General features: G+C 42.0%; 1 protein-coding gene across 1 annotated transcript; it reads left to right on the top strand.

Moving 5' to 3' along the window:
* Positions 1-871: 871 nt before the first annotated feature.
* Positions 872-8,116, top strand: trmt6 (tRNA methyltransferase 6 non-catalytic subunit). The gene is made up of 12 exons (XM_080535355.1): positions 872-1,132; positions 1,659-1,789; positions 2,395-2,504; positions 2,720-2,811; positions 3,045-3,128; positions 3,442-3,566; positions 3,797-3,967; positions 4,198-4,391; positions 5,523-5,608; positions 6,922-7,024; positions 7,243-7,329; positions 7,529-8,116. The coding sequence occupies exons 1-12, from the start codon at positions 1,020-1,022 to the stop codon at positions 7,688-7,690; spliced, it is 1,458 nt and encodes a 485-aa protein (XP_080391481.1). The 5' UTR covers positions 872-1,019; the 3' UTR covers positions 7,691-8,116.
* Positions 8,117-27,964: the final 19,848 nt, after the last annotated feature.

Here is a 27,964-nt window from a genome sequence, read left to right as displayed (position 1 = left end):
TGAATTTCCATAAGAGAGCAGCAAATTCATTATCAATGTCACATTGTAATGTAAATGTCAAAAAAAAAACATACTGTAGCCTATGTCTGACAGTCACTGTGTCTCACAATATTACCCCTTGACCAAGGGTGGGCAACCTCTGCCCTTGAAAGCCTTTGTCTGATAATGATTGCTTCATGAACTGGACTCTGAACTGAAGTGAAACGTCACCAGCTTCTCCTGGTTTGTGATGATGAAAACCAGCAGACTGTCACTGCAGTTGACAGAGATTTGGACAGCTTCATCAGGACCATAAATTATGTTCCTGAAAGACTAAAGTGATAAGTTTTCTTGAGACGTTGAATTACATTTTGTATCCTTACAATCATGTGAAAGGGTTGTTCGGTTTCGTATTTTTGATACATTTATAGCGTTTTTATTTAGTGTTACAATGTTTTTACAAGTCCAATAGAATTGTAAAAAAAACTACTGGTGGTGGGTTAATTATTATACAGAGACATTTGTTTACACAGAAAACACTAGCATTTCCAGGAAATGGCTCCATTGAACCACAAATAAATCTGATAAATACATGTTTTCGTGTATTGTTGTCATTGATAACAGATCAAAGAGAAATAGTGATTTGGCTACAGATGACTGCAGGCTGTGTTGTAACACACACACACACAAAAGTGTGTCCACTTTTAAAGATGTGAAAAACTCACGAAAATATTGGCAATAGGATAGGTGTTCACTGTTCAATAAACTATAGTATTATGTTCCTTGTAGAACACGCACACGCACACGCACACAGATATCATCTACTTTCTGCGCCATCTGTGATCGACTAGTAGCCCTGCTAAGGAAATAGCTACTACATCTGCACGCAAGTTAGCACGTGGGAGTTCAAATAGCTGATTCTCTTTCTATTTCTATTGCATCGCGCCTTTTCATTATTAAAAAAACTAAATTCTAGTAGGTTAAGAGTAGCGTTACATTGTCAGCTGGTTTTCAAACCAACAAACCACCTTCATTTAGCTATGGCGGACAATGCGAAGGGAGATGATGACTCCTCGTACAGAATCAAAGAGGGAGACTCCATCGTATTGAAACGAGGAGATATCTACAAAGCTGTGCAAATCCGTAAGAAAAAGTGAGTACTTTTCACAACCGTTAATCGAGCATTCCACCGGCAACATAGTTTGTTTTTCCTGAAGTGACGTTAGCAGCTGGTAAGGTCTATCTAGCATGCTGCTCTAGCTTGTGGTGTCGATGCGCAGTCAGTGCTTTACCTACACATGTGACCCATGCCATGGTTAGCCAGCAGAATGGCATGATGCAAACACAAAGCTGCTTGCTATGTCACTGGGACCTCAATGACCTCCCAGGGGAGCCCCCCCTCCCAAATGTCGTTGTATGGTACCATATTAATGACAATAAAGACCATTCATTCATTCATAAAGGTAGCTAGCGAACCAATCCTGATTGAGGAGGGTCTCCTGAACAGGAGTCCTCTTGTCCTTATATCAAAAGCCTATCTGGTTGACTGTAGAAGAAGTGTTTGTCTGTGGCCACGTTCAATAATGTGCCTTGGTTATTGCCTATTGGACTTGTCCCAATATATCATTGTACATGTTTGTGGATGTGATCTAGTAACGAATTCATCACTCCAACTCCAGGAAGATGGTCTTTGAGAAGCAGTGGTTCTTCTTGGACAATGCTGTGGGGGAGTTGTACGGAACCTCGTTTGAGGTTGCCCCGGGTGGGATTCTACAGCCACGAAAACCTAAGTTGGTTGAGAGCTCTGCAGGTACAGTACACTTTCCTTGCCACATCTCATCCTAATCATAACGGTATGAATGAGACGGCTCGGTGACATCTACAAGCCCTTTTAATCCCTTCCAGTGTAGTGTACCTACTTATGTTGCATCAAATCATCCAGGAGGTTGAAATGTGATCTGATGGTTTATGTTCCTGGTGTGTTATCTATCTTAAGGGGCTGTTCGTAAGCTGCAGCTCATCCAAAACGCCACTGCTAGGGTTCTAACAAAAACTAAGATGTTTGAACACATTACACCAATCCTGAGATCCCTACACTGGCTACCAGTCTGACAGAGAATTGGATTCAAAGTAGCCTACTCCTAATTCCATACAAATCACAAAATGGCCTTGGACCAAAATACATATCAGATCTCCTCCCACCCTATATTCCCGCAAGGCCCCTAAGGTCAGCTGAGACTAATCAGCTAATAATTTCATCATGTGCTATACAAATAAACTTGCCTTGCCTTTTAGAGGCACAGTAACCAAAGTTGAGAATGGGACTCATTACAGTACATTTGTTGATGATAAAGTGTCTCAGACGTGGAAGGGTCCCGTGTCTAGTAGTATGTCTTTTCCTGTACCTCTCTCCAGATGCCAAACAGGCAGGGACAGACAACAGGAATATTTTGGACGACGGGAAATCACAGAAACTCACCAGAGACGACATTGAGACGCTCAAAGAGAAGGGCCTGAAGGGACAGGTACCGTACATGAACACAGCACACTGAAAGGGCTGCACAGAATGATAAAGGAATGATTATGGCAGTATTGCTTTATTTGACTGAAATTAAATACCACACCACTGTAAAACCATAATAGGAATAAAGCTAGGTTATAGAATGTGTTGTCAACATCTCGTCACACTATGTTGAAGACGCATTACAGACTACTCATTCACGTCCTTTCCTCTCCACAGGAAATCGTTCAGCATCTGATAGATAACAGCACTACGTTCAGGGATAAGACGGAGTTTGCACAGGCGAAGTACATCAAGAAGAAGAAGAAAAAGTGAGTCAGAAAGAAAGAAGCCGATTTCAGTTTGGTTACATGGACCCTGATTAAATCGTATTCATCCTGGACTACAAAGCAGCTATGTGCAGGACAGAGTCTTCATGGCTTTTTTAGTTCAGGCTCAATCTGGGTCTGTTAAACTGCCCCTTTGCATGTATAGAATCCATACGGAGGTCAGAATATGATGAGGAGAAGGCGTTGTGTGTCTCTAATGGCTTGTGTGCCCACAGGTATGACAGCAGCATGGCGGTTCTGAGACCTTCCTGTCGTAACCTGGCTTTGATGTACCATGGCAGAGAACCGGGGAAAATATGGTGAGCAAACCAGACGGACATCTCCTAACTTCAACACTGTAACGTTGCCATGACAGCGAAATGATAACATTTCAGGCCAGTCCCATTGTCTGTGATGTCCCAATTGTCCATAACTTTTCCCTGAAGTGTCCACTCACTTGTGCACTCCGCTACACAGATTTTAAAACGTGTGTGTGTTTGTGTGTGTGTGTGTGTGTGTGTGTGTGTGGGGTGGGGGTGGGGGTGGGTGGGTGTGTGTGTGTGTACGTACGCACGCACGCGTGTGTGGGTGGGTGCACGTGAAGCCTGTTCTAACCTCTGTCCTATGTCCCAGTCACCTGCGGTACGACACCCTGGCCCAGATGTTGACTCTGGGGAACATTCATGCTGGTAGTAAGGTGCTGGTGTTTGAGACCTGCGCTGGCCTGGTGCTGGGTGCTGTCATGGAGAGGATGGGAGGTACTGAATGTTTACTACTCGTGTGTCACGTTTATTTCTGTCAGCACCCGACCTGTCGGTTTTTACCGTCCGTTAGCATTCTCTCCTTGTGTCCACTGTCCATATTCAGAGTCGCTGAAGCAGTCTGCATATACTTGAACATCGTGCCTGTCTGAATGAAGCCCAGCGTTTACTTTTTTTCACCTTCTCAGTATGATTGCGGTGTGTTTCTTCCTCTTGTTCTATCCCAGGCTATGGTTCAGTGGTCCAAATGTACCCAGGAGGGGGTCCTACCAGGGCAGGAGTGGATAACTTCGGCTTCCCTGCCCATTTCCATGACACCCTCCACGAGTTCCCTATCTGTCATGTAAACGCTCTGCTGGCGGGGAACCTGAATACGGAGCCCAGGGTCCCCGACACTGGTAGGGTAGGGGGGGGGGGGAATATATGATAATAGAATCACTAGAACTGTTATTATTATTTTTGGGGTGTTTTATTATGACTTATCAGGCAGTCAACCTTTCCGTTTTAGTCCGACAGCATCACCTTGCAAAGTGTCTGTTAGGGCAGCTAGCTGCTAATAATGTGGATGGAAACACTTAAGCGAAATGGAAAAACTCTATAGGCGTCACGTTTCTCACGCCACACCTAGATGCCGGGCAGGGCGATGAGAGCAAGCAGCAGCAGGAGCAGGCCAAACCGGCCCAGGCGTGCCCCGAGCAGGAGGGCGGTCCTGAGGCCCAGAGCATGGAGACCGGTCCTGAGGCCCAGAGCATGGAGACCAGTACCACAGCAGACCCCGCTGAGGAGGAGAAAGAGAAACTAAGAGAAGCAAAAGAGATCAAAGTACGTCAACACTAGGGTTGGGCAGTATTGAGTTTTTGAAACCATTAAACCGTCACCTAAATTAAACCGCTGTTTACGGTTTAACGGAGGTTTACGGTATCATGACTCATTATTATTTTCACACAACGATGAAAATGTTCCAGTTTTGTTCTCTGAACAACATCAGAAACAGAATAGCAAACGTTAGCAACATTAACAACATCTATAAAGCTACAAATAAAGCTTCAGTGCAGATACAGAGGGTAAAAACAAATAGTGCAAAGACATGACACTAATTCTCTCCTTTGTCTGTCAAACAAAGGGAATGAAATTAACAACAAATCTATGGGCTATAATCCAGTACAAATACATTTAAAAAGCACAGCCTATTTAATCCAGTAGGCTTATCAAACAATAACAAAAATGGCACTAACGAATATGGGCATAAAAGTGTATCCTACAAGGTTAGGCTATTCTTCAAGCCTATTCTGGGTTTTTCGCCAGACAAACAAGCATTTACTTCAGCAGGGCACATTCTGACAATGGTCTGGGCACGCACGGTAATGTCTCTTGTTGGTTGCCTCGGTCATTATCATTAGAAAGTTCTTAGCTGCACTCCTGTTGTTCTAACAGCTCACACACGTGTTATATCATATAGCACACATATATTATGTCACATAGTCCTCGTTTCCGTCCTCATTGCTTCAAGTTTGGTATAGTTCAAACAATAGGACAAAATAGTAATCCAATGTCACTTGTAGATCGGCGAGAATTACAGCGTACAGAACGTTAAGGTAACTAGAACGTTAAGTTTAAAATGTTTTTTGACAGTTGGAAACCTGCACGATATAGTCTGAGTGGAAGTCACGTATAAATGGAAGAGGAAATGGGAAGAGGGAAGACTGTTTTGACAGGTTATTTATTTGACAAATGACATTGTTTTAAAAAAGTTCTGTGATCACTTATCAATATTCACGATATTGTCGCACGACAACATTTGATTCTCAATTCACACCCACACACTTCGGTGGTGTGAATTGAGAATCGAATGTTGTCGTGCAACAAAATCGCACGCCGTGTGCATTGGCCTTTACACTCTCAGCAAGGTGCATGAATTAAATAAGAAGGGTATGGTTTGTTATTGATTGACAGGCCCAGGAGAAGAAGGTAAAGATGGAGGAGAAGAGGAAGAAACTAGCAGCTGCAGCGGCAGTGCTCAACGGGAAGAACGCAGACGGGTTAGTCTCTAATTGTGCCTCTCTTTTCTCTTTTTCATCATTCTCTCTTTACTCTCTCCTTCATTGCTCTCTCCTCTTCACCACACACAGTCTGTCCTCCACCAACCGTCTCTCCCTTTTCTCCTCTACTATCACTCTTCTTTCCCTCATCACTCTCTTGTTTTTGTATGTCTTCTTTCATCATCACGCTCCCCTTCATCCCTTACCTCCTCCTTTCGTCCTCTCCTCTCTCTACTTATCATCGCTCTTTTCTCCCTCACCACTCTCTGTGATGATGCAGAATACATCTGGTTCATAAGCGACCAATAAACACTAATATGCCTTAAGTAAACAGTCCCTTGTAATGCTTATACACGACCACGTAAAAAAAACACCCATCGTTTATATTCTCCCTGCAGCCGGGTTTGCAGGTCTCTTGTCCAAAAGAAGTCTAAACGTACTCGGTCACATCCATGTCAGCGTCTCACGGTGAACTTTAAAACATCGCTCTTGCTTTTCGTACCAAGCGAGACGGTTGTTATTTTGACCGATTTTGTTGACATCTCCTCCCGTGTGTGCATTGATGTGTTTGTTTATGAAGCTCTCCTCAGGTCACCTCACAACAACGACACCCTCCACCCCCCTCCCCCCCTCCATTTCTGTCCGAACTACACCCTCAGTGTGTCACACTCAATCATACCCCCCTGATAAATCAACCCCTAGCCCCAAACCATCCACATCGCTATAGGGGTGCAAACTTGTCACCTTTCTGTGAAAGTAGCCGTTTTTACCTCAAAATAGGTCATCATATGAAATGTGTAGATCTTTTTTTTTGCGGAGGGGGGCGGCAGTGACGACGGGGGGGTCTAAGTCTCATCCAAGTCACAGATTGCGCAAGTTAACTATACTTCCTGTCTGCTAAACTTCGCTGCTGTTGAAATAACCTTTAGCTTCAGGCAGCTAGCAACAATTCCAGACAGCGTGGAGAACAGTCACGGTAAACTGTTTCAGGTTAAGGTCAGGGCTGCCGCAACTTACACGTCCATCATCGTTAGACTACAGTTAGTGCTATTTAGCACCACTAGGGCTAGCGTTAACCCCTCTCCCCCTGCGCAAAATGTTTTTAACCTTTTTGGGCCATCACCAGTTTGCACCCCTGCCTCTACGAGATGTCTGAGGATGGCGTCGGTGTAAGCAGCGAGCAATATGGTGACAGCTGTCTAACAGGCTACACAGTGCATGGCGTTAGTTTCATATTGCTTGCTTTGCAGTGGGTGGAGGCTGTAGTTGTGTTTCAGACAAGTGTTGGTCATCTCTCTGCTTGCCCTCCCCAGGTTGGTCATAGCCAGTCGGTTCCACCCATTGCCAGTTCTAATGGGCCTGATCAAGTTCCTGGCCCCCTCTAGACCTTTTGTCGTGTACAGCCAATATAAAGAGGTAAGCTCAGCATATTGCTGTACTCCATTGCAGAACCCCCCCCCACCCCCACCCCGTTTCAACAATTCACATTACAGTAGTTGATACATCTGTCACTGTCAAGGAGCTATCATGTTCATGCTGGTGTCGCCTTTTTTTGTGCTCTTGTTGATATTAAAACTCTCCCCCTCTCTCTCTCTGTTTCTCTTTCTCTCTCTGTTTCTCTTTCTCTCTCTCAGCCTCTGATTGAATGCTTCTCAAAGCTCAGAGAACAAGGTGGTGCAATCAACCTCAGACTCACTGATTCCTGGATCAGAAGTTACCAGGTGAGCCATGCACTCAACATGGATGGTATCCAGTTATCTTCCCCGATCAGTGTCTAACGACAGCGAAATGACCCTACCATGTTCCAAGTGTCATGCTCTAAAATAAAAAAATCCAAAAGAGGCCAAAATATCCTCATGTATAGCAGAGAATTCTTCCTCTTCCAAACCCTCTTCTTCTCTCTGTGTTTGGTTTCTGTAGGTGTTGCCTAACAGGACACACCCTCTACTGCTGATGAGCGGGGGTGGCGGCTACCTTCTCAGTGGGATAACCGTTGCCATGGACACCACGAGAGCAAAAGACTCACAAAAAGCAGAGGAGCCCGTGCCAAAGAGACAAAAAATGTCAGAGACTGAAGGATAATGCACTTAACGACCCTCAAGTTTAATGTTGCCTCTTTCTCTGGTCTCCTTTCCTTCGGCATCGAAGCGAGACTAAATTCCTCCTCTGTTGCTTTCACCTGTCCCACGTTTTCAGCTGAGTTTAGTTGGAGGAGGGGAGAGGAGCAGAGTAAGCTGTTTGTCATTGTGATTATGACTTAACAGCTCTTCTGTGGGTGATACAGAAGAAGAAGTAATAAAAAAATATGTCTGTCCTCTTGAGACGTGTTAAAAAGAAACAAGGCTATTTCTCTGCCCTGCTGCTCTCAGAGGCTTCAAGCTGCTAATATGCAGCGGAGCAACGTTTTTTATTTTAGCATTGTTTTTAGCACCAAGTGCCATGTAGTAAACAAGCCATGTGTGATTGCAGCCTCACACAAAGGATTGCAACTGTGTATACATATTTAAATAAAACACAGTGCTGCAATACTGTTCATTTATTTATTTATTTGAGTTTCCATTTGATGGTGCTCTCTCTTCATGCTTTTGAACAGTAAAACAGCCTGAGAGATGTTTCGGTTTGGTCCCAGAAAACGTCATTTTATTAAATGCAGACTAATGAAAAAAAACGGTAAAGAAGAACACAAACAACCATTCTAAAGTTGGAACTGATTGGCGAAGCATACTTGAAATTCATAGAAATCTTTTGAACAAATCAGCAAAGCATTGATTTAGTCATATCTATAAACATCTAGACATTTTCCATGCTGATTGTTTTGATAACATCAAAATGTCACAGGTACAAAGGTTAACACAACAGAATCAGTAGGCTTGGATATTTTTTTTTGTCTTAGTAAACAAGGCAAGCACACTGAGCTGGTAGCTGGAGATGAGTCGATGTCCACCACTAGTGTGTCCGTCTGTCTGTCTGTCTGTGTACCTCTGTCTCATTCACCCTTTTTCACATGCATCTTCTCAGCGATCTGCTGAAGCTCAATGTCCATCGTTGCAAGGTTCTCCAGCTCTTTCTCCTGAAACACACACACAGACACACACACAGTAGACTATTGGGTTAAGTTCAGTTACACAACTTGTGAACCAAGTACAGTTCATTCAATATCTGCCTCCCGATGCCTGCAATGTTTTCAGTTTCTCTCCAGTATTGTAAAATGTGACATCCCTGGATTCTTGCTTGTTAGCCAAAACTTTGTCTGGAAATGAGTTCCGGGTACAAGAGGATCAATATTCACACTCAAAGTCATTAATACTGTACATGTCTCTGCATGAATGGCTCTGTTCTCACTGCGGTGCTCTCAGTGGAAGGAGGATGCAGCAGTATAGTGTAGTGTAGACAAGATGAAGAAAAACAACTCTGCACCACCACCACCCCCCCCCCCCCCCCCCCCCTCTCCCCATTGTTCTACACTGCTCCGAAGCATATTGCATGATGGGAGAGTTCTTCACGGGCAACAGCACCGTTCTCTATAATAGGGGTATTTTGACACCTTGGGTCGCTCAGGGAGGATATAATTACAAGGGTTTTGGTGCAATCACTGCAGCAGGCAAAGAAATAAAACGAGGGAGAGGCAAGAGGAGAAAAAGAGTAATAGAGAGATTTATAGAGCAATAGGGAATCACACTATGCGGATAGATCTATACTGTACATCATAGCACATCATGCTTTTATTGCTCAGATGAATACCACACAGCAGAGCACGGACCATTTTTGAACAGGGTCGACCGTCTTTCTCTTGTTTACATCTGCTTATCCCTTTCAAACTGACATGTTCTGATGAACAACGTCTGTGTTACATCTGAATGTATACTTTGCATTATTTATTTGCTTACCGCGCACCACCTCGAACTAGAACATGCTCTCGGGGGCATTTTTCTGTGTGCATTTGTACAGATGGTCTCGTTGATTCCGCAGGCTCATATTGAGTCCCACTGTCTCTGTCTGAGCCAGAGCTCCTAGAATATTATATATATATATATATATATATATACAGTATATATATATATATATATATATATATATATATGGATTGGTTATATGTGTCACGACAAGCAATTAAATGGCCGATATTGGAACCATTTGTTATTTTCATGGCTTTTTGATATTTACTAGGTTAATCACTTAACTAGTCATAGTGAAATGACGCTTGATTACCCTATTACGTATGTGGGCTTTTACTGTTTATCTCTCTACTTTAGCATCATTTGTATGAGCATAATGTGGGCATAATACAGTGGATATTCTACACTGTTGGTGAAAGTACCATGTTTCCTAGTCTCTTCACGACAGACTCAGCTCAGCTCATCACCTGGGAGAAGAGGCTACATGTTTCCTAAAGGTTATTGTGTAAATGTTACCTCCTCTGGGGTCAGTGGTCGCTGATGTGGACTCCTCTTCTGCACCCCCTCCGGCTCTACCTGGCTGGCCAGGTGGTTCCTCTTATAGCTCAGAAGCTTGGCCAGTTCCTCCAGCTCGATTAACATGATAAATTATGTCAATTTTCACAGTACATTAAAATATATATACTGTATATATATACACTTTAGAATCGAAATAAACCATAGGCTAAGCTTACAATATTGTTACAGATGATACACTGTGTCATAATGAAGGCTGTAATGCCTAAAAGTGAAAAATAAACATAATTCATAAACCTTGTGTGCGGTGGCTGTGTGTTGCCCCTCTAGGCTTCTCTTCCACCAGGCAGGGTGGTAGTAGCCTCTGTACGCCCAGGGTGAACGCTTGTCATACGCCTCCTCCTTGCCAAGGAGGTGCCTCTCCACCTCACTCCTCTTCTCCTCTAGGTACCTGTCAAACAGAACCTGTTAAAATGTCTATTCTATCTCCTTTTTTTCAGTGCTACAATAACCCATGGGAATCATTGTCAGTGTATATTTGACAGATCATTTAACTCCCTGAAAAATAGCGACAATAGATTCTGACGGTTATCCGGGGGGGCAGATAGAATTAGTTGGATACCTCAGAGCCTCCTGCCTCTCTCTCTCCTCTTCTTCATCTCTGTACCTCTTCTCCTGCTCCCTCTCCATGTGGTCTTCCAGATGTCTCTTTTCTTCCTCATACTCATTTGGCTCACTGCTTCGTTCTTCCTCATCCTCCTCTGAATAACCTCCAGTGCGTTTCTGGTGTTTTTTCTTGTGGTGATATCGGTGGGTGGGCTTCCAGATTCTCTTCTCTCTCTCATCTTCCTCCTCCTCTTCTTCCTCTTTCTCATGTCTCTTCTCCTTCTCCTCGTCCAGGCCCCAGGACTCTTGGCTGCGATCGTTGTCGGCCTCTTCTCTCTGTTCCTCCGATGGCTCTTCGTCCCGTTTCTGGTGTCTTAACTTGTGATGGTATCGGTGGGTGGGCTTCCAGATTCTCTTCTCTCTCTCCTCGCTCTCCTTCTCATCCTCTGATCTCTTTTCCTTCTCTTCACCTAGATCCCAGGACTCCTGGCTGCGTTCTTCTGATTCTCCTTCACTGCGTTTGTGTGCTTGGTATTTTTTCTTGTGGTGATATCTATGTGTCGGCTTCCAGATTCTTTTCTCTCTCTCCTCCTCCTCCTCCTCTTCTTCTGACTCTTCTGATCTCTTTTCATGGGACGTTGCCTCCTCAGATCCCTCCTCTGATGATTCACCATCTCGTTTCTGGTGTTTTCGCTTGTGGTGATATCGGTGGGTGGGCTTCCAGATTCTCTTCTCTTTCTCATCTTCCTCCTCCTCTTCTTCCTCTTTCTCATGTCTCTTCTCCTTCTCCTCGTCCAGGCCCCAGGACTCTTGGCTGCGATAGTTGTCGGCCTCTTCTCTCTGTTCCTCCGATGGCTCTTCGTCCCGTTTCTGGTGTCTTAACTTGTGGTGATATCGGTGGGTGGGCTTCCAGATTCTCTTCTCTCTCGCCTCGCTCTCCTCCTCATCCTCTGATCTCTTTTCCTTCTCTTCACCTAGATCCCAGGACTCCTGGCTGCGTTCGTTGTCTGCCTCCTCCTCCGAGGGCTGCTCATCTCGTTTCTGGTGTTTCTTCTTATGGTGATAACGATGGGTGGGCTTCCATCGTTTCTCTCTGTCTTCCTCTTTCTCCTCCTCCTCCTCATTCTCATGTCTTTTCTCCTTCTCCTCACCCAGGTCCCATGACTCCTGACTGCGTTCATCCTCGGGATTCTCTCGTTTCTCCTCCACAGACTTCAGGAGTGCCTCAATGTCTTTCACGTCTGCCCGCCGGACCTCAGGCTCTTCCTCATGACCTTTGACCTCCTCTTGGTGTGTCATAACCTCCTCATCACTTCTCTTCTCCAGAAGAGCATGTTTGGAGCCTGAGGAAGAAGAGAGGATAAGAAGGAACACTCAATGACTCAGAGAACTCCAGGCAGCCCTGTATTTAAACAATCATCTTTTGAATCGACTAATTACGGTAGATACTTATCCAGATCTTTGGTACTCAAAGGCTGGTGACGGCTACTCAATTGGCATTCAATAGTGCATTGATATAGACCATTCCATACCATTCATGTGATGTTGGCTTCAACCTCAGAATTCCCATAAATAATAAACAGTTTTGACTTTACCATAGTTTCTACTCATAAACAAGAACTCTATTGGCAGGTATTGGTTTAACAATATTATACCACCAAGAATTATTATTACGGAATGCCAGTTTGACTTGAATGCACGTTGATCCTTTGACTTTAATTGTGTTTACAACAAATAACTAATTAGTATTATAGAATGGGCATTCTTTATCATCAACATTGCAACTGAGGACAATCCACACTGTTGCAACAAATAACTAGGGTACGACTTGCCTGCTTTGAGAATGTCTTTGCATTCCTGATCTAATGGGTGAGAGTCTGGTTTGGTGAGAGCCTTGGACAGGACTTCAACCAAACACCGTGTTACCTGAAAAGACATAACCTTGCATGAGCCATAAACGATGATAGTTAGTTTTCGGATAACTGGAATTTATTCTAGTCCAAATGAAGAGACATTTTTCATACCACATCTTCTCTCTGTCGATCTTTCCCGATTGGAAGCGCTAGATGTTCTGTAGATAAAGAGCATGTTTTGCTGTTGAACGTGTAGGAATTTGGTCTAAAATGCGTCAGCTTCTAATCAGAAAAATATAGGAAAGCGTTCTACCGTGGGAAAATATGTCTTTTTAAGCCTCATGATTAATTTTCTTAAAATTGTTTTGTAAAAAATAAATAATAAGTGTTTCATCTAGCCTAGAGAAGTAACTATGGAGATGTATCTTTCTTCTTTCTTTCTTCTTTTTTTTTTTTTTTAAAAAGAAAAGAAAACAACACAATTCCTAATGCATGCACATTTTACTGCATGCAGCGCAGGATACACAGAGCCGCTATCCATGGTGCTGAAATATGCTGAGTCCGAGCACCTTGAAACAAACAGAATACTAATAGCTTACCTGCAAAGAAGGATGCAACCAGGGCAATAACAAACACAAGTTTCATCGTGGCAGAATGAGATTACCTCCTTAAAAATGTTATCAAAAAGAGAAAGCAACTTCACATCCTAACTGAAAACACCGCTAAACCAACTGTAGTTGCTCTGTGGGTAGAGGAGCTCGCGTCTTGGGCGAGCTGCGCTTCTTGGACGCTTCAGCTCTGAACTGGAGGGGGGAGGCAGTGGCACACCAGATAAAGAGCTGGCTAGAAGAGGCGGAGGTGGAATATGGGCTGCACACTCGATTACACGTGCGTCATTAGAACCTAAGAAAGTTACATAATCGAGATAGACAACTTTCAGTCAATAAAGGTTTTGGAAAGTGGTAGCCTATGTAGGCTATAGGTTGAATCCAACGAATGTGGAGAAAACTATTTTATTTTAGTATTAATTGTTTGTTTATTAACTTTGACTGGTTATGCATTAACTTCGACTGGTTAAGGTTAGGGCAAGTTGTCGGGGGAAGGCATTAGGTACGTTCGGGTGGTTTCTGCCTCCGCCACCTGCTATACCACGTTCTACCTTTCGTATTTACCTACAACAGCTAGAGAGAACCACACAGATCGTATTACTTTGTCTGCAGAAACGATCCCCGAGAGCATTTGGAGACTAGGTTGAGGCTTATGCCAATGTGTTTAAAGTATTGAGTGCAATATATATATCATATATGATATTTTTTCTCCATTGAGTCCGTTACAATATTTTCCATCAAGCTCTGCGCTGTTTGCATTAGCTTGCTTGTATGATATGAAACGGTGCTTTTATTGGAATTTGTTTCAATATTTCAACATAACAAGTTAAGCCCATGTGTGTTCAGCTCGCAGAAATGTATGTAGGCTACTGTACCATTTTTGTTCTGCTCATTAAAAGGATGTATTCCACTTGCTTGAATAATTGATGGCAAGAATATGGCATTTAAACCTACAGTATCTATGCGTATAGGCATGGCACTGTTGCACACACATATAATCATGGTTCAAATTGAAATGGCATTAATGTAAATGCCTAGCAGCTACTGTTTTTACTCATGCTCTACATAATTTTGTCTCATCAAATAACATCAGGCAGTTTTGCACTCAGTGGGTCATTGAGTTGAGGTCACGAGTCTTCACAAGATATCTTGGTTATTTGAAATATAGTTATGCAATGCAAGCCAAAGATTTTCATGCCAGATGGATATTCAGGACATTTACTCTGAGAGGTGCAAGAGGAAGGCTGGGAAGAATATCTGATCTGATTCTGATTCTGATTCTGATTCTGATTCTGATCTGTGTGGTTGTCTCTCAGGCTTGTTGGTTGTTCACATCTCCTGATGTAAACATACTGCAGCCCTGGCTAAAAACGTCTTTGCCATGTCGAGCTGATGTGCTTGGAGAGGACTATGGTGTTGAATACTGAACTGTACTGCTTGCAGACAGACAGACAGAAAGAGACAGACAGAGAAATAGACCAGTATCTTTGTGACTGAGCTAATGTTCTACCCCTGGAGTTTCCCAGGCAATGAATTATACAGGGATTGTTGCTCTGTGTGTGTGTGTGTATAATGTGTGTGTGTGTATGTTTGTGTGTGAGAGATTGTGTGTGTGCGTGCGTGTGTATATGTGTGTGTGTATGTTTGTGTGTGAGAGATTGTGTGTGTGCGTGTGTGCGTGTGTGCGTGCGTGCGTGCGTGTGTATATATGTGTGTGTGTATATGTGTGTGTGTGTGTTTGTGTGTGTGAGAGATTGTGTGTGTGCGTGTGTGCGTGCGTGCGTGCGTGCGTGTGTACATGCATATATAATCCCAACACTCTACATTAATATTTAATTGAGCTAAGGTTTTTAAAGCCAGTGGAGGAGGATTAAAAGGGGAGCCCAATACATTCAGAAAAGCTCTGTGCACAAGCCTCAGAACTGTCCTCGTATACAGGTACACTGGCCTTTCATCACAAGCATTTACATGCAGGAACAAAAAGCAAAAGGCACACGACAAACACAGTATCAACACAGAGCATGAAAGCTTTTGGAGCTTTGATCTCAGTGAGGACGACACATTACGCTTTTAGCTCCATCTCAAGGGGGACAGACTTTCATGATGCTCTGACAACAATACAGGGGTCTGTGTGTCGAGTTGTCTGGGGTCAAAGATTAATTCATCTGTTTGTTGCCTGTGGGAGCTTCTCATAATGGGAGATGATGTTCTGGACTTTGGTCCTTCTCCTTCAACCTTGATTGAAGTTAACTGAGTTACTTGACCTTTTTTTTCAATCTTTGTCAAACGTTGTCAAACTCCTGCAGGCCTGTCAGCCTCCTAAACAAACATATCACCCATAGACACCTGATCAAAACAAGCAGACTGTGCGGTAGGTGCACACCATTTTGCCTGTGAGAGAGGTGACCACTTGAGCACTGACTAATTGAAGCATGCAGCTTGCGCAGGTGTGATTTCAAAGCTCTCTGCTTACTTATACATGCAGGAAACAAGCGATCAGAGCAGCCTCCTTTGTAGCTGTGTCTTAGTAATGTTCTATGCTATTGTCTTGTCTCTCTGCTGCCACACTGGTTGGCTCGAATCCCTACGCCTACAAAGCTACCATTGTAGCAGGATGCCCTGTCAATGCAAACCTCACCAGGTTGTCCTTCATCCAAAGGCCCATAGTGACAGATACACTATACTGTATAGGACTATGGAATGGTCTACAGTTACCTCAGACAGGTTGGTACAGGTATGGATAGACTTAGTGATGCTTGAATAGAATATTGTCTTTTAATTACAAGGCCCTCTCCACTGTTCAGTTCTCTTCATGGGGAATTTGCATCACTCTAATTTCAATTGAATATATTACAGATACAGATTTCAAAGACTCATAGAAATGAAACAGCAGAAAATGGTGCTTTCTTTTGTTTTTGAATAACCAGTGTGCTGTGTCACACAGTCCTAGACTGGTGTTAATCAGAGAACTACTACTACTACTACTACTACTACTACTACTACTACTACTACTACTACTACTACTACTACTACTACTACTACTACTACTACTACTACTACTACTACTACTACTACTACTACTACTACTACTACTACTACTACTACTACTACTACTACTACTACTACTACTACTACTACTACTACTACTACTACTACTACTACTACTACTACTACTACTACTACTACTACTACTACTACTACTACTACTACTACTACTACTACTACTACTACTACTACTACTACTACTACTACTACTACTACTACTACTACTACTACTACTACTACTACTACTACTACTACTACTACTACTACTACTACTATACTACTACTACTACTACTACTACTACTACTACTACTACTACTACTATACTACTACTACTACTACTAATAATAATAATAATAGTAATAATAGTAATAATAGTAATAATAATAATAATACATTGGATTTAAAAGTGTCTTTCAAAAAACAAGGGCACTGTACAGCAAAAAAACCTATGGTGATTGCTGATGAACAAGGGCACTGTACAGCAAAAAAACCTATGGTGATTGCTGATGTTTTGCGCTGAATCATAATGTGAAGACAGATGTTGAGACGAATACTCAACAGCTTAGTGAAAAAGCTGCATTCAGGGCAGAAACCACGAGAGGCAAAATATGAAAAGCTCCTAACAAGTTCTTTGGGGAACTGAGGATCAAGGGTAAAACATAGGGAAGAAAAATCAGAATATCAAAAGCACAGAACAGAAAAGAGCTCACTAAATCCTTTTATGGGTGAACATTGAATTACAATTCAGAAAACATTGTACCATGTACGTACAGTCATACACATTTGATTAGTGTACACATTCGATTTGGGACTTGGTAGAAGTGGTTTCTAATTATTGATATCTAGTTGAAACAGAACACACATTAATGGCAACACAGTGACATAACCAGGACAAAGATGAAAGGAAGAGCTGATGCATTCCAAGTCTGTATTGTTCTGTTATTATTCTATTAGTGTGTGGGACTTTGTTATTCTTCATAATGGCATCAAATAAAGAAGCCTAAGGAGCCTAAAGTCTAGTCAGTTATCCTACTCTTGTTAATTGAAAGGTGTGTGCTCTCTACTATACTGGGTTCTTTATCATTATGGGAATGTGTTCCAATAAAAGGTGAATGGTAAATGGACTGCACTTATAAAGCACCTTATTCCAAAGTGCTTTACAATCACCTCTCATTCACCCATTCACACACACATTCACGCACCAACGGCGGCAAACTACCATGCCTGCTCATTGGGAGCAATTTGGGGTTCAGTGTCTTGCCCAAGGACACCTCGACATGTGGCCAGTCCGCAATCGAACCGCCGACCTTGCGATCATTAGACGCCGGCATGGCGGCACAACCTCCTGAGCCACAGCTGCCTTATATCATTTGACTCAGTACAACAAAGTGTTCTTCTTATGGTCTGTGTTGATCTGTTGATACTACAGCTGAGAAACAGAATTACTGTATATAGTCATGGTTTTCAGAGCTGTGCGGAGAGTTTAGCTATTGTAGTTTCAATCAAAATACTGTAGCAGCATCAAATCATTGTTTAGCACCCAGGGTAGCCATGTTAGCACCTCCAGAGCAACATGGGTTACTAGTGGGGTTCATTAACCAGTAGTTTATATTCACATGGCTTCTAGTCTGCACTGTTCCTCTGTGGTATGAAACCCTATTAAACATTAATAGGGGACAGTGTAGCAGTGTTACAGCTCTCCTCCTATCATAACACTTGCATGAATATTGATCAAAAGCAGTTAACGCAATATCACCCCCGTATAACACAACACTGGCCCCTGGAGACAACACAGCTGGCTGTGAGGAATGCATGCTGTATCTGCAGCACAATTAACTGTCCCTTGATTGGTTTATTTGCCTGAGAGGCAAGCCTCCAATTCGCTTCGTTATTAGCCTAATATGTTTGAATTCTATCTGCTCATGTCCTTTTTGTTTTTGGAACAACAACAACCATGCATCACATACAGTAGTGACCACTACGTAGGACCGGGTATACTGAGCACACCCAAGGTAGAGAACCACACAGACAACAGGGTCAGTCCAGCCTCACCAGGTGTATTTAATAAAAAGAATGTCTCAACAAAGGAATTAAAGTCCAATTTAGGCTCTTAGTCTGTTCACTAAGGTTTCCAGGGAATATATATTCCGAGGCTCCGGCTCGTTGTAGGCTGGAGGGTAGGAGAGCCGACAGGTTGGGTCTGTGGGCGTGGGTAGAAGGTGGCTGCCGGGCTCTCTCTCCGTTTCTTTAACCAGATCTTATCCACCTCATTTTTCTGGTTTTCTGCTCGAAATGACATGCCCACAGTGAATATAGAATATCTCCACAATCACAAGGGCCTTCATAATGATCTTGTTATCAAATGAAAGCTAACACCTGTGGGGTGGCTGTAGAAGTGTCAGAATCAAAATCTATGTTACTGTGTCAGCAAATAGAGCTAGAACATTATAAAACATCTCAAGTTCAGTCTCCGCCTAAAAAAACAACAGCTTTTACAGTGAATATCACCTTGGAAACCTGATGACCAAGCCCAAATCATCTAGGAATCAGTACTCCAGGGTCTTATTAGTACTTGTGCCAAAGTCGATGCTAGTAATGTGAGAAAATGCAACTTTGTACCTGTTTTAGTACAGGTATGTTTAGGCGGACACCTATATGTTTAGGCCATTTGGAGATATTTTGGCACCATCTTTGACCTTTGACCTTTCTCATGTATCAGATTTCTTTTGTTTTTCTTTTTGGGGGATTTTTTTGGGTTGGCCAAATGGTATGGAAATTCGGCGTTGAAACCGGACATGACACATTCTCCAGTTGGAGAAAACTGGATGTGACTTAGGCCGTGTTTACTGTCTCGGGAAAAAAATGGTGGCATCGTATAGCATGCAAAGTTGTGAAAAAAATGTGATATCGATCAAGAGAATTGATCGAGGTAAGCTCTTTATATCACTTCGGATCCACCTGTGGGTCCGTTGGCTCCTATGGCCTATGGCCGGAGACCAGCTCTCACCCAGTCGATATGTCGTCCACTGCTCCATATATGTGCCTCCCGTAAGGGGACCTAGGTGTGGCCTGTCGGGCTAACGAGGCCATCCGCCTGATTGCAGGATGCAGGACGCAGGGCAGCCGTGTGTCATTATGGTGTCTTCCCACCATCACTCTGCCCTGCCGGTGGAATGGCCGCTGTGCTGGTGTCAATAGCCGGTACTCCGTGGGGGTTACTATAACACACATGATGATTGATTGATTGATTGATTGAAAACTTTATTAGAAGATTTGCAGAAGTAGGTACATGAAAGTACATATTACATACAAGGTCAACTAACAGGATAAAAACCCAAGAAAGCCACTGGCTTATTTCAATTGGGGTCCTTGATTCTCAATTCATCGTTACATGTAAGACAGACAAAAAAACTAGTACTATCTACAAGATAATACAGACAAATAACTATTACTATCTACAAGATAAACACACATCCATCATGGGAAGAACAATACAACAAAACATAAGGTATGTACAGCGGGTAGGACAGGTGGGGACATACACCACAGGTGGGGGCGGGGGACAAAACACAAAGTATGTACAGTGGGTAGTTCGGGTCTTTTAATCTGATTTTTGATTTAGAGGGTCCAGTTACGGATTGCAGCCTCCTGTAAATGTTTTTTGAGAGTGGTTTTGAAGGTGGGCAGTGTTTTGCACTCCTTTAAGATTATAGGAAGGGCGTTCCACATTTTTACTGCATAGTTTGCAAACGAGTTTAACCCCTTGTTTGTGGTGCAACGCGGTTGAACGTGGTTCGTGGAGCTTCCTCTGGTGTTGTATGTGTGGACGTTGTTCACTTTTTGGAAGTATGTTGACAGGTACTTGGGTGTCTTTGTGGTGTAGCGTATCTTGAAGACCAGGCCCAGTGCAAGCTGCTGCACTCTGTCAACTACTCGTAGCCAATCAAGGCTCAAAAAATGAGCAGCGGTTAGATGTGTCCTAGGGTTGAGGCCTAGCAGAAGCCTAACCAGTTTATTTTGGGCTGTCTGGAGTCTTGTTTTATGGGCCTTTGTGGTTCTATAGTACCATGATGTTACGGCATAGTCGAAGTGACATTGAATGAGAGCTCCTGATAGGGTCCTCAGTGTGTTTTTACTGACAAGTGAGGATATCCTGTACAAGAATCTAGTTCTATGGTTCACTTTTGAACACATGAAGAGAAAACATTTGATAAAATAGTGTTTGGTGTTGGTCAGAGCCTGTTAATCTGATTCAGAGAGTTTTTCTATACCGGTACTTACATACAAAACACAAACGTTTGAGATCTCAAATAAAACAAAGGCAGAAATCATTTTCAGACAGGAACATTCCTCATCGTAATTGCGAGACATACAGTATTTTCATATAAGAACTGTTAATGGAAATTTGCTTTACCAAATGCAAGCGGAAAAAAGACACCCACCTTATACTATTAATTATTGCAATGGTCTTTGTTTTGTTTGGCCCTGAGCAAGGGAATATCATAGCAAAACGTGTTACTTAATTAGGACTTGAATGAGAGATACAGTTTTCTTAGCCTATAATAAAACAGAAGCTAGAACCACAGTACTCTTAAGAGTGTACGTGTCAGGGGCACTTAGGTGGCGTAGCGGGTTAAGCGCTGACCATGTAACCGCAGGGTCCCCGGTTTGATTCCGGCCGGGGACATATCCTGCATGTCATCCCTCCTCTCTCTCACACCCATCCTTCCTGTCTAAATCTTCACTGTATCTGTCAAATACAAATTAAAAATATGAGTGGGACTGCCCCACTCAGAAAAAAAAAGTGTGTAAGTATCAAATGACACCTTGAGGAAAACAAATGTGTGTCAAGTGTCAAAATATTACATGCAGGTTTTTCCATAAAGAGTATGCTTTTTTATGTGTATGTTTGTATGATATGAGATGAGTATCACATGTACGTTACATACATGTAGACACTACATAGCTGTGTGTTGGAAGATTGATTAGATATTATTGCTGGCGTCCATGTCATTGTTGGGACACAAAACACATTCACCTGAAGCAACACATTGGAATTGATCACGTTGATCGATATGGATGCTGTTGTTGTCCTTTCTCCGTCTACGGAAAACCTTTAAGGGGGCCGAGTAACCTTTCAGCACATTGGCTTAGATTGACACTGATTCTTAAGTGTTGTCTGGTGAGGAGGTGAGACAGGAGACGCAGTAGGGGGGATAGAGTATCTAGTGGACCGAGCTGTGACCTGGAGACAGTAATGAAACAGACAGGGGGTGAAATTAGATTGTATTGCTTGGTATCTCCCCTCCAGGCTCCAAGGATGAATGTTTCTGGAGGTAGCAGCTGCCACTAAGCACAGAGCTGACCTCTCCACCATCAAGAGGAAAAACTGACCTCAAACCAGCCCTTACTGGAAACGTCATTGTTCTATACTACTGATAATACATGTAATGGCAAGCAATTAGAATAGCTGTAGTTTCAACGGTTGACCTGAACCAATTTACAACCTCAACAGCTCATGCACTTTTATGCTTGTGAATGTACTGTAATGCAGGATTGTTTTGATATGCCTTACATAATATTTTTTTGCTGTAGCAAAGTATGTTAGTATTGTAACAGCTTGGAAATCATGTGAATTGTACATATCATTGTAAATGTTTTGTTTAAAAATTGCAATTGGCAATTTGGATGGGTCATGAGTATTACTGCTCTGAGACTCCAGGAGTTGGTTTACTGGACCTAGATTAAGCCTAGTCCGGCGATTTATCTCTGATGCCCATATCCCAAAACAGAGGGGATATGAGGACACTGGAACACTGCTGAATTTGATCCCATGACTGGAGATCTTATTGTCTAGTAAACCATGGACCAATGGCCTTTGATTTGTTGTTAGACAGGTCTCACCAGACTGATCAGATTGTCCTCAAAGGCATTATCACAGCAGATATTAGTGGCAGTGAGGTGAGGTGCTTGAATGACAGGTGAGACGTTGAGCTGAGGCGTTGATGTGATGTGAAAATGAAGCAGGATATTATAAGGGGAACACAAAGAAGTATGTTAAGTATATCTATAGCTACAGTATGTATAGTGAATTTTTGCCGTCAATTCTTGATAAGAATTTGCCAACAGTGAGGCAAATTCTTATCAACGAATGTGAATGGTTATATGATTCTGATTAACAAAGAATAAACAATGATTCATAGAATAAATATTTAATCCATAACTGGTATGATAATGGACAGCAGACACAATTATTTATTGCTAATTGATGATGCTTCCATATGATCGTTCAAAAGTTGAATCATGTCTCATTCAATAGCATCGCCTTGAGCATTGTCTCGGTGCTAAAAGATTGACGTTAAACACTATTACCAGGGTAAATGGCAATTTCAAAAACAAAATCACTAAACCTCTAGGTGGATTGGAGTGGATGTCTGTTTGTTTTTCAGGGACGTCAGCTTCTCTCCTCCCCCAGAAATGGGCACATTCATCACAGGTAATCTGGTTTTCTCTGAGGACTTGAGGCAGGATTCAGGTTGGATGGAGGTTGATGTCTGATGTTTGATGGAGCATTAGTTTCGTCATGTGATATCTTAAGAATGGGAATATATATGTACTGAGGGTTTTTTAGAAAGCTCATTATTTTATTATTTCCCATCTGTTATTTCTCCTAGCTCCATTAGGTAAAGATGGAAGTTTTAGAAATTAAATGATGAGAAAATGCTTCAAATTAGTGTTGTAAATGTATAAAAGTTAATCCTGTTCCACAGTGCTCTTTATTCCTCCTGTGAGCAGATATGATTTGAACAGTTATCTTGCATGCTTCCCTTCATCTACAGTAGCTAATGAGAATGGATCATAAAAGTCCGTGTTGCAGAGAAAGACTTTGACGTGCCAGTTACTTAACCATGCAGACCAAACTACATTGTATTGCAAATGAACCAGGAGTTGCCTCAAAGTGATTACTGTGTTGCTGCAATGTTGAATTGCCACATGATTTGAGATAATGTACACTCCTTTGGTGCAGTTATTATTTGGGTGAATCATCCTCCAAAGCTAGCTGTAACAGCCATAGAGTATGCTGTATGTTGGAAGGAGGCTGTGTGTTAAAACCTCCATGACACTCCTAATATCCAGAGCGATGCATGATTTTTTTTATGTTGTGGTGGATTAGCCACTGCACCAAGGGTTATAATGGTACGTCTTTACAGGTGGTTTCACATGTTGTGGTTGTTCATCACTTTGAATTGGCACTGTAATTGCTTACGGCATAACTCTCCAAAGGTAAGCACCATCATCATGACGAGCAATAAGCCGACTATAGATTTAGATGGGTGGTTTCGAACAGAATAACACCATCTAATTCTTCCCTCAGACTAAGAATAACAATACTGTCTTGTTGCATCTTCAAAACAATACATTTGCCTAATCTGTTTCTAATGTTTTCGGGAGCTGATGGCTTTCTTGTTCTCAACATCTAACATTACTGTTATAATGTTCTCGTAAAGAGCATACTTTCTAGAATACAAAATCACACCTAAGTGCCTGCAATACCAGGGTTGTGCTTTCAGACAGGTCCAAACAAATTAGCATGATCATAAAGACAGAAACCATCTTTGATTCAAATCTTGTCTGAATACAAATTGTATATTTGGTTCATCAAAGATAATTTCTTTCCACCTTCCCAGTGATTTCCTGCTCTCTCAGACTTCAGAGAGAGAGAGGGGCAGATGTTTCACAGGTTTTCCTGAGTCACACTGACCAGGTGTTGTGGTTTTCCTCAAGGTGTCATTAGGCAGTAATAACAGGGTAGATACGGCACACTTTACCTTGTAGTTACTGGTTTTTTTTCTAGCGATGAAGTGGAGATGGGGAGTGACTGGCGGATACTCAATAGGTCTGGGTCACAGCGACCAGCAGTCAAACACACTGAGACTCAAGAGATATGGGTGAAAATGGACAGAGCTCTGCTGTCATTTGTTTATTGCACAATAAACAGATTACTTTTTGTGAGTGATCCGTTTACCAGTTTTTTAGGGCCTGTAACGTAAAAGACAAATCAACCCGACATTTAATCTTTCAGTAAAATATATTGTACATACATTTGTACTGTTTTGCACCTTTTGAATGTGACATAACTATACAAATTCTAGATTCTTTGTATATTGATTTCTGAGGTTTCATATGTTGGTTCATTTTCCCAGAACCTTGGTTCCACTACATATTAGCTAATAACAACACTATTGCTCAGCTAGATTTTGTGAGTTCCCACTCAAAGATTAAAATGTCTTCTTTTTAGATTAAGCTTATCTCTTTATCTGTTAACCCTCCTCCTTCAGACCAATTTTAAAGATTGTGAGATTTTGAAAGGCAGACATTTTGTTTGTGATCAAACGAGTGGTCCAGTGGAACCATCAGGGCTTGGGTGGAGATGGAGGATGGGAATCAGTTACAGTGTCTCTCTCCTGTCTGCTTTCAAAGGAAATTGAAGAGGGCTCTTGGTTGAATTAATCATCACACTACTATCGCTGAAATGATCCAAGAACACTCCTCATAAGCTTCAGAACAGAAGCAACGCTTATCACAGTGGGAGCTGTTATTGTCCCTTCAACTACCATCACACTGTCACAGGGCAAGATGTGTGTGTGTGTGTGTGTGTGTGTGTGTGTGTGTGTGTGTGAGAGAGAGGGAAGAGAGAGAGAGAGAGAGAGAGTGTGTGCACATGTGTTAGTGCTGTAGATATCTTCATTAGTCAAGGACCATGGGGGGCTCTTAGCCATTTATTTCTGCCTCAAAGAGTGTGTGTGTGTGTGTGTGTGTGTGTGTGTGTGTGTGTGTGTGCATGTGTGTGTGCGTGTGTGTACATACCTGCATCTCAGGCCACCAGATGGGGGTGTGACTGCAGGCATAACACCAGAGGAGACCGGTACCGTAGAGCCAGTAGTGAACACTTAAATGGTTCAAAAATGAAAGAAATTACATAGTATACTGTAGGTTTTATGATAAGCGATTTAAAGCCATTTTTATGTTTTGTGGACCATGCATTCGTTTAGCTGCCCCATATTAGATTTTCTGATGAACTAGCAACACTATAGAGATCTCACTATAATCACTTCTTTGCCTTGAGGGCTGAATTTCATTCATTAGTGGCTGTAGACTCCCAAAAGCACAGCATATTTATTTAAGGATAGAGTGGAATTAGTTCTGGTGGACGAAACTTTAACGAGCACCCTAAAGGCTTACCATCTACAATGTGCTAGTTCTTTAACATGCATAATATCATTTCCTCTTCTAGTCTATGCATGTCCACTTAAATTCTCTTCACATAAGTTGATCCGTCTATCTATAAGTTTTGAAGCAATTTCACTTTGTTGCAGCTTGTATGTGCCTTGAGCAGTCCTCCCAGATCATAGGCTTGAAAGGGTACGTTGATTTGGCTAACCTGATCAGCAAAACCTCTCTGACAGTATCAAGTGGAAATTGTCCCCCTGCATTAACTGTTTCATCAACAACTGCTTTCATCTTGTTTTTATCTTGTTTTTAAGGGGTGGCTGTGGCGCAGGAGGTAGGTCGGCCTTGTAAAGCACTTTGGAATAAGGCATTTACCATTAGAATTTGGCCTCAAATCAACCGGATGCTATTAAATAGATTTTAATCCAAAAATGTTGCTCCCCTTTTAGAAGATGTTCCCTACATAAAACTGTTCATCCAAGAAAAGCAGCAGAACAGAACATTCTAACACAATTAGAAAATGATTCAGGCTGAATCTAAATTGACAAAAGCAAATGGCTGATTGATGTTCTCTATGTAAATATTGACTTCAAACCCAGATGCAGACACCCCATTATGAATGAAATAACTGACATCATGCTCCTTGCGTTTGAGTTTGTTATCATGTTTGTTGAACTGAGATCTGATATACACCACTATATGTTACTGATACTCGGCTACAAACTGCCCTACAGTGGACACCATTATACAGAAACAGTGTATTTCAAACATTTAGATACAATCAATCTTCATCATATCCTCCACAGAAGGTTTCTACTATATTTCTATTGTATTGTTTTCATGTGTGACAGTGAGTTGCCTGAGACCTTGAAGGAGAAACAGCAAAGCTGTGAGGAGGAGAGGAACTCTGCACTGGGAAAGTGTTAAATATTCATAATGCTGCAGTCTCTCTCTCTTTCTCTTTCAAACTCTCTCTCTATCACTCTCTCTCTCTGTGGCTTTATGGCTCTATATGTATCTCTCTCTCTCTCTATAGCTCACTCTCTCGCTCGTTCTCTCTCTCTCTGTGGCTCTCTATAGCTCTCGTCTCTCTCTCTCTCTCTCTCTCTATGGCTCTCTCTCTCTCTCTCTCTCTCTCTCTATGGCTCTCTCTCTCTCAGCCCCCTGCAGTTACAACCACGGCCAGACATTGATCTAATGTTACAATCTGCCCAGACCTCAATACCACGTCTCACATCACAACAACACGTGCACAGTGGAATCAAGAGCTTTCTCCTCCATACTCTTATATCTACAGTATACCAGAAAAAACAATAGAAACAATAAACAATAGCAGCATACATTATTTGACACAATACCAGAGCAGATTCACTTTGTCCTGAAAAAGAATATCCTCTCTCTCCCCAGGACCTGACACTGGCTCAGTGGTGTCCCACTGGTGTTCATTATACAGGCAAGGATAAACAGAGCCCGCTGGAGAACTCAATAACAGCAGCTCGGAATGATTCCTCCTCATTAGATTAATATCACATAGGAGGGATCTTTGACCTGTGTGCTGCAGTTTTCAGAATATATTTCCCTCCAGACAGGACTTCCTAACGTCATCACATAGAGAGAATGGGAATGTAAATCTATGAATATGAAGTAGCTGGTGCTTCAGTCACTGAATTCATTCCATAACTTGTCTCTTCCCCATCTCCCCTCTCCTCTCCTATCCTCTTCTTTCATTTCCTTCCCTTCCTCTCATCTCCGTCCCCTCCTCTCTGTAATACACTTTGTGTACCCTGGAGGGAGCTACAGCCATACTGGTGTATCTTATTTAACTCGCCGCATACACACAGTTTACAATAATACATAATACAAAATTACAACATTATAAAACACAATCAAGAAACATGTATGTATGTTCAAAATAAAATTTGCAGCAAACCAATGATCTATATATAGCAACGTTTGCAGGAAAAGTGCTATACAAACAAAAAGTTGTTATTATTATTATTATTATTATTATTATTATTATTATATACCTATAGGTATATAGATTGGTGCCGTAAACTAATCTGATCTGTTCATATTTTCTGTACTGTATGTTGATTACTAAAATGACTTGTCATAGGAGAACATAAACATATAAATGTGCAGTATAGGTTAATACATGATAATAATAATAAATGTGTTGTTGGTAGTGTAACTAAATACTTAACGTGCAATCAGTCCTGGACCAAATTCTTTCCAGAAATTCAAACGGGTCAAGGAATGAAGTCCCCTGTATAATTAATGCTGTGTGCAGTAACTCAGTCAGGTTAGAGGAGGGGTAAGCCTATTAGGATACTTAAGCCTCACCTAAAGCACAATGAAACACACTCCCTCGTTTAGAGACAAGCACACTTTCACTCAAGACATGAAAGTGAGAATCTTTTTTCTTCGTTTTTTTTTTTTTTTTACAGATGAAAAATATTATAAATGGCGTATGACCTTAAACAAAACATGCAGGTATAACGTTTGAGAATATATAAATATACATCTCAACGTGTGCATAAAAAAAAAAAAACATTTCACACTATTTCCGTCTTAAGACATTTAAAAAAAAAACTCAGTGT

This window comes from Nansenia antarctica, assembly GCF_963989245.1.
Source record: "Nansenia antarctica genome assembly, chromosome: 1".
NCBI classification, from domain to species: domain Eukaryota; kingdom Metazoa; phylum Chordata; class Actinopteri; order Argentiniformes; family Microstomatidae; genus Nansenia; species Nansenia antarctica.
This window is presented reverse-complemented; position numbering and strand designations above follow the sequence as displayed.

Bases quoted from the DNA above. Each gene is read 5' to 3' on its own strand.
- trmt6 (XM_080535355.1), top strand. From the start codon at position 1,020: ATGGCGGACAATGCGAAGGGAGATGATGACTCCTCGTACAGAATCAAA. The intron at 3,968-4,197 runs GTAGGGTAGGGG...CGCCACACCTAG, and splicing joins GCCCAGGGTCCCCGACACTG to ATGCCGGGCAGGGCGATGAG. The intron at 7,330-7,528 runs GTGAGCCATGCA...TGGTTTCTGTAG, and splicing joins CCTGGATCAGAAGTTACCAG to GTGTTGCCTAACAGGACACA.